The following is an 11,837-nucleotide window of genomic DNA, read 5'->3' on the forward strand; positions in this document are numbered from 1 at the left end:
TCTAAATCGCTAAATTATAATCCGTGTAAAAAAATGCTAATTTCGGTCAAAATCACGAATGTTTAAGCCCACGGAAATAGCCTAGTATACGGTATTTTGAAATGTTACTGAAATTCTCAGTATTGATGTATTAATATCTACATAACATACGTTGCGGCTCTAAACCCAGTCTCCCCATAAGATAGCCATGAGAAAATGCATAGCTTTTCTTATTACCTAAGAGGACATTTTTTATCAACTGAAAATGAATAGTCCGATCTGATCTTCGCTCTCCGGGAAAAACCATATAGTAATTAATCACTACTACTTTCTTTAAAAACAAATACCCACTTCATATTATTTCACTTAACTTTCACTTTCGTTTTCTATTACAACTCTTAGTATAGGAAGCTCGGGCAAGGCTGATGTCTGACAGCAAACAGGGGTATAATACTCTGTAGATATCAACTGTACATATACTAGCAACAATTTTTAAGAAATCAGAAACAGCAGAAACATCAATGATGTCATTTAATAAAAAAAAAAACTAGAATTATGTCAGTGTGACATTAAAGCCGCTCACCACTTTAAATTTAATTGCTTCAGTAACACGTTGAGCATCAATATCTACTATAATACCTCAGATATGTGTTCTGTATTCTGCTAATTGAAAATCAGGTCATGTGATGATGTTGCCTTTGGAATTTCCAAAATCAATCGCCTCTTAGATGATGCCTTTAAAACATTCTCCCTCTCCTCTTTTTTCACCCTCTTTAAGTGTGACGCATTGTTGTAATTTCATTAGTTAGCATCCTCCGATGATGTGACATGATCATTTACGTGCATAATGGCAATCGGTGAATGGATAATAAAGAATAGGTGCATTTTGTGCTAGTGAACTGAAGGATAATTAACAGTAGTGGGAAAACATGCATGGATAAAAGAGACATTGTACTCCTTTTATTTTTATTTTTTATTCAAATTAATAATAATTATTGATATATATAGTGACTTTATTTACCGTCATTGAAGGAATATATTTGAATTATATTTCCCAATGCGACTTTACCAACGTAAGAGTGATTTCCCTTACACCGGATCGGATAATATTTTGACACATGGCGAATTCTTGTCAAACAGCAGCGGCATTTGTGTCATGTTGTTAAATTGTTACATTTTCATAAATTCATACACCAGAAAAAGCATGCTGTGTTATAGTAATGTTTGAAAAGCATACACGGTTCACATATCGTCTGGTCTCAGAGCCATTACCGTTAATAAACTAAGCACGATTTGTCATATTACGTTCCCGTTTGAAACATCAAAAAAAAGGTTATACTTCATCACTCATGCGGTTTATAAGTATATATATTTACTTCTTCCTTCTACAGACAGCGTCAATGCTTGACAGTCTTCACATGTGCTTTCTCGAATCATATGTGTTTCACACGTGTAAACCTCCTCAGGCCTCAATCCGAGTTGCTAAAACGCTCAAACCCAGTGCACGAATGCACTGGAGATAAACATTTTGTTTTCATCAATTATTCAAAGTATGGATTATTATTTAGAGAAGAGTATCAGAAGACTTTATGTAACCCACAGGTGAGTGTCGGAGATTCTACTTTCTGTTTATGATAACGAAACTATATAGCGGATGCATGAAAGAATGAATTATGCGCACGCACCCCGAACGGAAGTGGGTCCGTCATTTCGTTCTCTGAACAGAACTAATTAGCCGCTCGACTCTCGCCAAGAGCGGCTTAAGAACATTAAGAATCTATCTGAAGGTAAGTCACAGATCTGGTTATAATTGGATGACAGGTACAAAAATTCAACCACAAATTTTGTTTTTTGTCTGACACGAATACACAGCAATAACCTACCATTTCGTACCTACGGTGCAATTGTAAAGTATTACCGATTTTCCAGACGATATTACACAAATTTCTACTTTACATTGTGACTCTTAAAACCAAAACCCTACGTTCACGATAAACCCATATGGAGAAATGACGGTCACTTTGTTAATTTGCATAATCCGCCATCTTGGATAAAATGGCGGCCATTTGGCCCTTTGGGATAACACTATGGGCTTAAAGTTTTTGCGTTTATCGGCGGGATAGTAATCCAGATATTATTGCCGGGATGTCACATTTCCCTACACACCGTCTAAATATAGGTTACAAGTTAATTAGCGCGATCCATTAAAAACTCGAGGTTCCTGGAGTAGATGAACTTTTGAAGCGAGGGCGCCTATATGTTCTATTCAATCGAATACTGGAAAACGACCAAATAGCCATTTTCTGCACTTTCGATCGAATTTTTCGATGTTGTCTCTAAGACCTAGATAAGTTGCCGTGATTCGCTCGGTAACTTCCGGTTTAGAGAAACACTGTTTATGAGGTGTTTTAAGAATATTTGCAATATCCGAGGTTCCTGGAACATTTGAAAAGTGGATTTTCTTAAATGTGACATAAAATTAAAAGGGGCACCATAGGGGATTAAGTAAAAACATCGTATTCTTCTGAAAGTGAAAGGAGTCTCCATGTTTTTGTAACACTCTCTCGACTTGAAAGAGTCACCAAAAGGATTCATTTAAAATATTTACTTATTCAATCCTTTCAGATAAACTTAATTTGATATATATATATATAATACTGTGGGCAGAATTACAAGAATGCTAGTGTACACGAATGGCCACGTGATTCGAAAAACATAACTTAAAACTTCTCACTGATCTTACATGTTATATGTAAATTATTTAATATTTCTTTTTAGGTATTTTTTTCCAGGACATGCCGTGACATAAAATTTGTCCCTGTTTCAGACAACGTTGTTTAATAAATGTGTAGACAATCTGTTATTCTAAGTTGGTAACACATATGAACGTACGTGCTCGATCACCTCATAATTTTTATGCGTCAAAATAGGAGCAAAAACGGATTTTCAGGACGAAAAATTAAAGCATAATGATACATGTACTTGAAGCTTATCGATGTTGTTATATTTTCTAATTGATAAGTCAATCTGTCTGCCTTATTGTTGAATGAAATATGTAAATTTATCAGTCGTTCCAACTAACTATATTTAAATTCAACATTTGAAAAAGAGCTGGTATTCCAGCCTAGCCGCCGAAATAATCATCTGAGACATATAAATTTAATCCTTCGCTCCGGGATAGTCTGGTTCACGTCTTGCACCCCTCATCTGTTACATATAGATATACATAGTCCTCAGTATATTAAGTAACATCCGTCAGCCCGTGATTATTCTGTCCTTATTGTTTTAGAATCTTTGTATCATGTATACTAACTGTACTGACTACTGCAATATATATGAGATTGCAATCGTCATATTTGGTCTTGTTTTATTCTAATTATGCAATTTTTTTAAGATACCACACCTTTTAATTTTGTACACAAGTTTGATCACAACTAATAGGCTATAGATTCACTTGTTGAAATTTTAGTTTTAACCCAATCCTGCAGTTGAATTACATTACCCCTTCGGGGGCCCCTTGAACTTTCGCAAATTTCTGATTTTAAAACAGTTGTGAAACGTTAACCACGAGGATTTTGGTGGTTAATGTTTCACAACTAACATCTTAAATGTCTTCTTACATATAAATAAAATAAGAATTGTATATGCACATTGTTTATGCTCCTTCATCGGTAGTATAGAATGTGCGAGAATAACAGTTGTCTGGCTATATATTCTATATTTTTCCTTATATTAAGAAGTTGTGTAACTCCCGTTCCCGTAATCCCACTTTCGTAATCTCCAACAGTTCTTGGTACTGTTGTGGAGTTATATTCACTGAATCCGGAACTGATGGTCCGGCGTCCGGGTCCCCTGCAGGGTAGTGCTACCTGACTACCGGACTGGGAGGACCTATTCCCCAGCGCTGACGGTCTGCGACATTTGTACCGACGTTGTCAACCCAAGTTCAAGATACCGACCCACTCAGGTAACAGTCTTGAATATGTGAACCCACAACAGTACTTTCACTTTCCACAATAATATACGGTAATCCCACCTTCGTAATCTCCAACAGTTCTTGGTACTTTCACTTTCCACAGTAATATACGGTAATCCCACTTTCGTAATCTCCAACAGTTCTTGGTACTTTCTCTTTTCACAATAATGTATAGTGACTCACTTTCCCTTTCACCAACAATTCCTGGTACTTATCTCATACAGGCTACTTCCGATATTTCTTGGTACTATTGCTTTCTACCTCGATCCATGGTACTTCCGCCTTCTACAACCTTTACGTATATATATATATGTTTGTCCTATTAACACTTTCCTTTTATACATGTAGTGTTATCAGTTAATATTTTCACATTCTACATAATCTTATTCAATTTTTCATTCATATTTTGAAAATAATCTTAATGTATGCAAGATTGTAGTATGGTGATTTCATTTAACCAAATATTCTAAATTTCATTCCTGTTATTAGTTTTTTTGATATTTCAATTTCTAAACAATAAGTTTTGCCTTCATTAAGTATCATTATGTGACAACACACCAAATATATAGATTGTATAACTCTGGCTATGCGACTTTATAATCTGTATTTTGAATGTTAAACGATTTAATTTAGAAATAACTTGTATCTTACATAAATTGCTAAGCTATGAAGGATATGTCAGAGAGAGGGTCGTAGCGATTTGTTCTGTGTTGTATGTAGTTCGCTAGAGATGGCCCAGCGTTTGAATCCAACATATATTCACACAGACTGACATTCAGTCCCGGAAATTAAATTAGTTTTCATAAACCTTGTCTCGAAGTGCAAACAAACAAAAGACAAGGGGGCGTTAAGGGTCATTCCGGCCTCATTAGGAATTTTAAGTAGTTGTTATAGTCCTTCTACGTTAAAACTCGACAATTCACATTGCCCCACGTTTATAAACAATTATTTCATAACATTTCTGTATTTAAACGTTTCGTTATTACAGAACTGGATAGATGTAACGTTTCCTTGTTTTATGTAACAGGTTCTGTAGGAGGTGTCACTTTATAATAGCATTATCATGCAGTGTTTGTACATTTATATTCTTCACATATTCTATTAAAGAACCCGCATTTAAACAAAGAAAATGGAATTGAACATACAGTTATTATAAATCGAAAGTAAACATATGGTAATGCGAAAGCGAAAGTAAACGTATAGTAGTTCCACGAAGCTATCGATTCATTGCTTCTGTAAATCATAGTAAGATTAAACTTTACTGTAGGGTCGGCTGTGATACGGGGAGCAACAAGCAGGTACGTGCTTTTATTATTCTCACATTATTATTCTCACATTATTATTCAATTTGACTTACTTAGCACTTGTATACCAACACATTTTCTATAAAACGTGTTGTTGTTGTGAAAATTCCCAATGTTTAGACGACAGACTGACCATGGTTACAGTCGTATGTCTACATAAATACTTCTTGACAACTGTAACGTTATTGAACTCGTCTAATAAATTCAATATGACATGGACATGTATGCAAGATCCTTTCTTTATTTGTACTCTACACTACGCGCCCAGAAAAGCTGTACAACAAACGCCGGCTATTGAGATATAACCATGTCATCGACTTTTCATTGGGTATCTTTAAATATTTTTGTACGACATATAGTATTTAGATAAATTATTTTTTAAAATCTCACTTTTGGTTTCAATGTTGAACAGTTGCCAAGGTTAGAAAGGCTATGGGTTCTGTCCCAAGGCCAGGACATACCAAAGTCCGTAAAAATGGCAGTTTTTATTCCCTGCTAAGCGTTCAGCATTAAAGGGTAATAGTAACAACTGATTAACAACATGCCTTTGCGTTAACCAACTTATTATAACCTTATTTTAATGACAGAACTAACTGACTAGCCGTGTGACTAGCGAGATGAAAAAGATCAGAACGATTCGTGGTGTAAAGGTGTGATAATATGTTTTCTCCTACCTCAAGATACACCAAGGTTTTTCATATATTATTTTTGCTATAAATATTCAAAATGTCCTCACACACTCTATTCCGCTGTTCTAGTTCTAGATCTCTTGTCTGGACGAGTATTTTGGTTGTTCTCGTCCTCTATGTTTTTCCGTTAGAAATGCACTCCTTCCTCCCTATTCTTGCACGTTTATGAACATATTTGACTTCTTAAATCAAATAACTTATTACTTTAAGATTGCATTTCTCATGTGTGGATATTTTGTTTTGACTGATACCTTTTTTCTTAACCATCACATTAGTTTTTTGAATGACATCAAACAGAACGTGCTAATCAGTATAATTATTTGCTTGCAGACAAAGAAAAAAATGCCCAGAAGCTACGTAGATAATGCCTACAATCGACGTCTGGGGAGAGTTGGCATGCCCCTCGGGAGCATGATTGTTTCACGGGGATCATCCGGGTTCTCTTCTTCTAAAACTTACGTAGATAATGCTTACAATCGGAGCGTTGGAAGAGTTGGATTAGAGCATGGAACAGCGGTGATCTCAAGAATCTTCTCCTCATCAACAGAAAGGTATTTCCCTGACACCTACGTAGATAATGCTTACAACCGGGGCGTTGGAAGAGTGGGATTAGATCATGGAACAGCGTTGATCTCGAAATCGTCCTCATCAACATCAGAAATTTCTCCTGCTAAAACCTACGTAGATAATGCTAACAACTGGAGCGTTGGAAGAGTTGGATTTGAGCATGCAACAGCGGTGATCTCGAAATCGTCCAACTCATCGGAAAGTTCTTCCCCTAGGACCTACGTAGATAATGCTGACAACCGGAGTGATGAAATAGTTGGATTTGAGCATGGAACAGCGATGATCTCGAAATCGTCCATCTCATCGGAAAGTTCTTCCCCTAAAACCAACGTAGATAATGCTAACAACCGGAGCGTTGGAAGAGTGGGATTAGAGCATAGAACAGCGTTGATCTCAAAATCGTCCTCTATATTATCAGTGAGTTTTTCACCTAAAATCTACGTTGATAATGTTTACAATCGGAATATGGGAAGAGTGGGATTAGAGCAAGGAACAGCGGTGATCTCGAAATCCTCCTCCTCATCATCGGAAAGTTCTTCCCCTGAAACCTTCGTAGATAATGCTAACAACCCGAGCGTTGGAAGTGTGGGATTAGAGCATGGAACAGCGGTGATCTCGAAATCGTCCAACTCATCAGAAAGTTCTCCTCCTAAAACCTACGTAGATAATGCGTTCAACCGGAGCGTTGAAAGAGTTGGATTAGAGCATGAAACAGCGGCGATCTCGAAATCGTCCTCATCATCGTCAGAAAGTTCTTCCCCTAAAACCTACGTAGATAATGCGTTCAACCGGAGCGTTGAAAGAGTGGGATTAGAGCATGAAACAGCGGCGATCTCGAAATCGTCATCATCATCGTCAGAAAGTTCCTCCCCTAAAACCTACGTAGATAATGCGTTCAACCGGAGCGTTGAAAGAGTGGGATTAGAGCATGGAGCAGCGGTGATCTCGAGATCCTCCTCCTCATCATCGGAAAGTTCTTCCCCTGAAACCTTCGTAGATAATGCTAACAACCCGGGCGTTAAAAGTGTGGGATTAGAGCATGGAACAGCGGTGATCTCGAAATCGTCCAACTCATCAGAAAGTTCTCCTCCTAAAACCTACGTAGATAATGCGTTCAACCGGAGCGTTGGAAGAGTGGGATTAGAGCATGGAACAGCGTTGATATCTAAGAGTTCATCACAGTCCCCAAGTGCGACAGTTTACGTCGATAGCGCCTTTAACCGGGCACTCGGACGTGTCGGCATGCCGCTCGGCTCTATGGTAGTGTCATCAGGAAAGTCTAGTACTAAAACAGGATCACCTGTTAACCGGAAGGAAAGCGACATCACAATAAACATCAGAGACCTAGTACAGGGATATTGCGAACGACCGGTATGTATCTCGGAATATCCTTTGTTATACCGAAACCTTTCAAGGTAACAGGCTTTATTTTGAGGGTATATACTATATACATAATATATATCATTGCTTCACAACACAAGTGATCAAGTAGTTAACGAGTTTGGAAATTACTTTTGGAGTTAATTGTTCCGGGTTCCATTCATTATTACTTCCGTTGATGTAGCTATTAATGCAATACATTACTTCTTACAATTAAGTGATGAATACAATGCAGTTTTATTCAGAAATGTATTTTGAATACTATTCATTATTAGAAATCCATGAAAATCAACACGAGCAATTGATGTAGCTGAGTTATGTGTTCCGAGATTTGCTATTTAATGTTGCATTGTCCTAATCGTATTTTTTTTTACATTTCATGACCCTTTTTTGTTCTTTTCATTTTCGTTTTTTTATAACATATTAGAATCCTCTCTTATGAGATTCTCCGAAGGAATATATTCCGTCTTCGACTGTTTTTATTACTATTTAAAGTATAAGGATATTAATGTGTGTTAAATGGGTGAATATTTAAAGACGTGGAAGACAATGTTGGAAAATAGTTTACGACGTCAGCTTCGGCTGATTATATTTCCTACCTTTTCGAATCTTAGGTTATATATTCCACCATTAATACACATTCATATATTAATCATATTTATTCTACCCTGTACGTTTAAATGCAAATTAACTTTCTTGTTTAATACCGTCTCCATACGTCTAAGTTATGCAAGATATGCAAGATGACCTATATAATTCCGTTATACAAAGTGCTTTTTTTTTTCTTTTGCGCATGTAAACATTAGTTGCATCACACTCATACATTTTGTATCTTCATTTCACAGTGCTTTTTTTATCAATTTTGATGTTGTGCACAGTTGTCCCAGTCTGTAGGTTTATACATATTTCGTTATTTGTTGAATTCCGTCTTTGCGTTTTGCAGAGTTATCTTCTCTTGAGAGCAGGTATTGATTGTTACGTCATTCATTTATGAGAGTAACGTCATCAATATTTGAGAAAACGACGTAATTTTCTCACACAAACCAATGATGTAACAATCAATACCTGCTCTCAAGAGAAGATAACTCTGCAATACGCAAAGACGGAATATCGTAAATATGCTACAAATGATCGTAAACAGTGGAAGTCAACATTTGATAGACTTGTGAAATCTTTTCGTAGTAGGCTCGGTGGATTATTCTGATTGTGAGATCTTAAAAATCTTTTTTTCGTTATCTATTTTCTAAATATACCTTCTATTGCATGTAACGTCACTCGACTAAGGAAATATATCAGTCACGAGGCTCTTTGATTAATATTTGAAATAGAGGGAGTTTTTGAAGAGCATTGCACGCTCATGGTTTGCTATAAAATAATGCATCGCACGCTGTTAGTATCGGCTAGTATTACACTGTACATGGTTATCAACCAAGGAAAAATGTCTATACATCATATACGTGCTATTGATTGGGATAATCCTCTTGTCTATATTGTGTTCATTGTCTACTTTGATGTTTCCTCCTGTATAAGTCTACAAATATGTTTTTAAATAATCTTTTAAATAATTGATGTTTAGGTTTAACCACAATTCCGCGCATCTTTAGTAAGTTGTATATATTTTAAATGAGTCCTATATATAATGGTAAGTATGCCTTTTAGTTCTGTTTTTCATTTGTCTTTGAGGAAGACGATATGGACCTAGGAAACCTACAAGAAGATCCTCTGTACGCCGAGGAAGCTTGTGAGCAGGCAGCGGACCTCATCAACCGTATGGACCAGGTCCGGATATGGCAACAAGAATCGCAAAAGAGCAAAGGACCATTGACGTCAGTTGATCTTCTGAAAAGTTATCGTGGTGAAAGAATCGAATTTGATGAGCTGGATATGTTAAAAAAGGTTGGACATGGAGGATTCGGAGACATTTATTGCGCTAAATGGAAAGGTACTGTAGTGGGTGTAAAGAAACTGCGGGTCCAGAGAGTGTCGAAGAAACGATTACGAGAGTTTGCTTCGGAAGTGCAAGTCTTTTGTTCACTCAGCCACCCTAATATCGTCAAGTTCGTTGGCGCCTGTTGTGTGACCCCGAACATTGCTATCGTCATGGAGTTCATGGAATACTGTCTGTTTCAAATACTTCACACGCCTGTTTTTGAAGAGTCCTATCTTACGGAAGATGACAAGCTCAGCATCATTGTTCAAATATCACGTGGACTAGCATACTTGCACAATAAAAGCATCGCCCATTGTGACATCAAATCCCGCAACGTCCTCATGGATTCAAGAGAAAGTGGTTACTTAGCAAAGATTACTGACTTCGGACTTAGCATGATGCGAGGTGATTTTGATACGTCTGATCAGGTAAGAGTCAGTTAACGTCTGAATATAAAACATATTTCTGATATATGCCGTCTTTTTTTCCTGTGGAACAGGAAGATCCTGTCTCATCTTAAATCATGCACTAAAAAGATACATTATTAAGTGTCAGAGGATTGAGAGGCAATGTAACAACGGCAGGCCATCCGAATCGCGTAGGCCCGCTGTGTTTAATGCTTCCGGTAGCCTCGTTTTCGCAACGATGATCTATGACGTTTTGGATTCAGATGTATTCAACAAAACTATTCTCAAAAAATCAGAGGCACGAAGAGTTGTTTATTATAATTAGAAGCGAAATTTAGGAAAGACGCTTTATAGTACTATTTAATAAATTAGTGATTATCAAGTCTTACCTTAACATGAAACAGCGCACGATTCTGCAAGATGAATAAGAACACTACTTTTACTAGAATGTTCAATGGACTGTATTGGGTTTGGCAAATAAGTACATTAGATGTACTAATAATTCGGTTATTTATTCAATTCCATAACTTGTACCGGGATACTGGCAACACTAGTTGAGTTGTTTTTCTGGTGAGTTACCTTTCGTTGTGAATGTCGCGAAGTATAATTCTCATTCGATCACGAGCACTTACCATTATCAGAAACAGACACAAACATGTCTAATGATGTATTTTCCCCGCTCATTTAAGCTTTTATGACAAGTGCATGTGACTTGATTCAATAGTTGCATTTATATGACACGTGTCATAATGGTTGATTCATTTTTCTTTGAAATTATCATAAGTTGATATTTTTACTCTTAACAGGTGCGAAAAATCGGAACCCCTCGTTATTCTGCCCCTGAAGTACTGCGCGGGGAACTGTTAGACTGGAAGGCTATGATGAGAGCCGATGTTTACTCTCTTGGTCTTGTGATATTCGAGATCATCTCGGAAGATGAACCATTTGATTCCCTAAATGCGAAACAAATAGAACGATGTGTTGGACACGGGGATAAAACACCCATGTTCGGAACTGACGTAGATGAAAATCTAGAGGAAGACGTTAAAGAATGCTGGAGCAGGAATCCTCGTCTCCGACCGTCTGCGTCAAGTGTCCGTGATTCAGCGGAACTGTGGGAGACTCTGTACATGTGAAAATCTTTGGTGACACTAGGACAAGCATGAACATCTCTTATTACAAGTCTGATTTACAAGAACACGTTGAACAAATTGAATACGACAATGCTTCAAAGGTGATATGAGAGTCATACAATTCAATTATATCATGTAGATGTTGAAAACTATCGATAGAGTTATTGAGGACTATTGACCTGCATGTAGATGTTGAAAACTATCGATAAAGTTATTGAGGACTATTGACCTACATGTAGATGTTGAAAACTATCGACCAAGTTATTGAGGACTATTTCCATACATGTAGATGTTGAAAACTATCGATTAAGTTATTGAGGACTATTGACCTATATGTAGATGTTGAAAACTATCGACCAAGTTATTGGGGACTATTGACCTACATGTAGATGTTGAAGACTATCGACTAAGTTATTGGGGACTATTGACCTACATGTAGATGTTGAGACTATCGACCAAGTTATTGGGGACT

General features: G+C 37.0%; 1 protein-coding gene across 2 annotated transcripts; it reads left to right on the forward strand.

Moving 5' to 3' along the window:
• The first annotated feature begins 3,697 nt into the window (after positions 1-3,697).
• Positions 3,698-11,427, forward strand: LOC110447787 (dual specificity protein kinase splB-like). Of its 2 annotated transcripts, XM_021493695.1 has the most exons (5): positions 3,698-3,946; positions 5,223-5,253; positions 6,279-7,886; positions 9,579-10,253; positions 11,039-11,427. In XM_021493695.1, the coding sequence occupies exons 3-5, from the start codon at positions 6,291-6,293 to the stop codon at positions 11,366-11,368; spliced, it is 2,601 nt and encodes an 866-aa protein (XP_021349370.1). In that variant the 5' UTR covers positions 3,698-3,946; positions 5,223-5,253; positions 6,279-6,290; the 3' UTR covers positions 11,369-11,427. The 2 variants fall into 2 exon arrangements, with proteins under 2 accessions (XP_021349370.1, XP_021349371.1); XM_021493696.1 differs by lacking the exon at positions 5,223-5,253.
• Positions 11,428-11,837: the final 410 nt, after the last annotated feature.

The sequence above is a fragment of the Mizuhopecten yessoensis genome, unplaced genomic scaffold, assembly GCF_002113885.1.
Source record: "Mizuhopecten yessoensis strain PY_sf001 unplaced genomic scaffold, ASM211388v2 scaffold3621, whole genome shotgun sequence".
NCBI classification, from domain to species: domain Eukaryota; kingdom Metazoa; phylum Mollusca; class Bivalvia; order Pectinida; family Pectinidae; genus Mizuhopecten; species Mizuhopecten yessoensis.